This window comes from Alosa alosa, chromosome 10 (genome assembly GCF_017589495.1).
Source record: "Alosa alosa isolate M-15738 ecotype Scorff River chromosome 10, AALO_Geno_1.1, whole genome shotgun sequence".
Taxonomy (NCBI): domain Eukaryota; kingdom Metazoa; phylum Chordata; class Actinopteri; order Clupeiformes; family Clupeidae; genus Alosa; species Alosa alosa.
Genome location: NC_063198.1, coordinates 31,167,397 through 31,169,896, shown reverse-complemented (window position 1 = coordinate 31,169,896; position 2,500 = coordinate 31,167,397). Strand labels below are relative to the sequence as shown.

The following is a 2,500-nucleotide window of genomic DNA, read 5'->3' as shown; positions in this document are numbered from 1 at the left end:
CACAGACACAGACATACACACACACTTACACACACACACACACACACACACACACACACACACACACTGAGCGCGCTCAAGGGCCTCCACGCCTTGTTATTGCAGAGCTCTGGACGTGTCGGGAAAAAGCAGCTCGGGCCATTCCCACCCTCAGGCTCATGAAAATGTAGTAGGACTATAAAGCCGTGTGTGTGTGTGTGTGTGTGTGTGTGTGTGTGTGTGTATGTAAGAGGTAAATGTATGCATGCATGCATGTGTGTGTGTGTGTGTTTAGGAGGGGGTGGCTTAAACGAGCCACATAGGCAGTAATGGCTAGCTTTAGCAGTGGCAGTTACAGGCTGCTGTATCCAAAATCCTGACTCATAAAAAAAGAAGAGGAGGGTTCGTGCATCATGGACACCCAACACACGTGTGACTGAGAGCCACTGACCAGTGACTGACTAGTTGAGCCAAACAAATGTTAAGCCAACTGTGAGCTACACACATCCAACAACACTATAGCGCTATACCTCCACATAGTCCATAACCCAGGCTAACGACACTATAGCGCTATATCTGCACATGGTCCATAAGCCCAGGCTAACGACACTTTAGCGCTATATCTGCACATGGTCCATAAGCCCAGGCTAACGACACTATAGCGCTATATCTGCACATGGTCCATAAGCCCAGGCTAACGACACTATAGCGCTATATCTGCACATGGTCCATAAGCACAGGCTAACGACACTATAGCGCTATGGTCCATAAGCCCAGGCTAACGACACTATAGCGCTATATCTGCACACGGTCCATAAGCCCAGGCTGACAACACTATAGCGCTATATCTGCACATGGTCCATAAGCACAGGTTAACGATATTATAGCTTATGGTCCATAAGCCCAGGCTAACGCCATAATATAGCCATATCTGCACACGTCCATAAGCCCAGGCTAACAACACTATAGCGCTATATCTGCACATGGTCCATAAGCACAGGCTAACGACACTATAGCGCTATGGTCCATAAGCCCAGGCTAACGACACTATAGCGCTATATCTGCACACGGTCCATAAGCCCAGGCTAACAACACTATAGCGCTATATCTGCACATGGTCCATAAGCCCAGGCTCGCTAGTCCATCTATGGTATGCCTGTCTCCACGTGTACTCAGAAGCACTGTACAGTGTCCCAACCCCCATCACCACCCCCCTGCTCGTCCCAGGGCCTCTGCGCACCCCCTGCCGAGGACTGCCCCTCACTCTCGGGGCGATCCGCGGGAGGCTGGAGGTAGGGGTTGGGGTGGGGTGGGGCTAGTGCGGGGTGGGAGGGTGAGTTGAATCGGGGAGACAATGCCAGCAATGTGCCTCCGTCTGGGGGCCTGATGTGAGCAGCGCAGGGGCCTCCCCTGACCAGACTACAGGGCCTTATTGTGTCCAGGTGGAGAACGGGCTGGACGTGAGACTTCCTTCCTGCCATGAGGCACCACAGCGCAGGAGCAGAGAAGACTGGCCAGTACCCCTGCACAGGAATCTCTCTCTCTTCTTCTATATATATATATATATATATATATATATATATATATATGTATGTCTCGTATTGTCTATCCTCTCCTTCCTCTATCTCTGTCTCTCTGTTTTTTTATCATATCCAACTCTGTCTCTCTGTTTTTTGTCATACCTCCAACTCTCTCTCTCTCTCTCTCTCTCTCTCTCTCTGTATCTAAGGATTGTGAATGGCTCTTCAATGACTTCCCTAATCGGTCCACTCCCTGGCAGTCCTTTAGCTACATAGTCTCCCTTCACTCACATCAAAGTGCTGTATCGGCTAAACACAGGAAGTTTTACTTTGCTGAAAATTACAGCCATTCTCTCCTTGGCAGCTAAGGGCCCCTTATCTGCTCTCCACTTTACACAAGCCATCTCCTTCCAGGTATTTCTTAAAGTCACCCTGCCCCAATCGCGAGTACGCACCCACATGGTGGCCGTCTGGGAGAGAGGAACGGCCGTCTTACCTGAGTGTCCGTGGGCCTGGTGGTCAGCGTTATTCTGCAGGTCGCCCATGACGGACCCGATTTACCCCACCACACACCTTCACTGCCCTCATCTGGTAGCCCGGTCCGCACGAGGTGGTGCACTGCATGTGCCAGGGAGTGGACGAAGAAGAGGAGAGGGAGACAGAAGATGGAAGAGGTTGGACCAAAACCCCGGCAAGCTCTTAACAAAACGCATGCATCCTCGTAAAATATCTCCTACTAATATACGATATCTGGCTCCTGACTGGAAGCCTTAACGGCACGAATCCAGGCCAAAAGATAACTCTATCCTTGAAAGACCCAGGCAAATGGAATTCATCCAACTTCTTTTTTTTTCATTTTTTTTCATTACTCTTGTTCGGAGAAAGAGGCCATTTTTACCCATACCTCCACTGACCTGAGCGAAAACAGGTCAAATCTGAGGGGCCGCTATTTCTGCCCATGCTTCATTTAATGCCTTCAAATATATGTCTAACATAGTTGC

General features: G+C 49.8%; 1 protein-coding gene across 1 annotated transcript in view; it reads right to left on the bottom strand.

The window, feature by feature from the left end:
* LOC125302368 (A disintegrin and metalloproteinase with thrombospondin motifs 9-like) overlaps positions 1–2,500 on the bottom strand; it is a 54,037-nt gene that overhangs the window by 32,165 nt on the left and 19,372 nt on the right. The window contains 3 exon segments of the mRNA XM_048255524.1: positions 1,996–2,019; positions 2,021–2,071; positions 2,073–2,117. Coding sequence (XP_048111481.1) covers positions 1,996–2,019; positions 2,021–2,071; positions 2,073–2,117 — 120 coding nt within the window.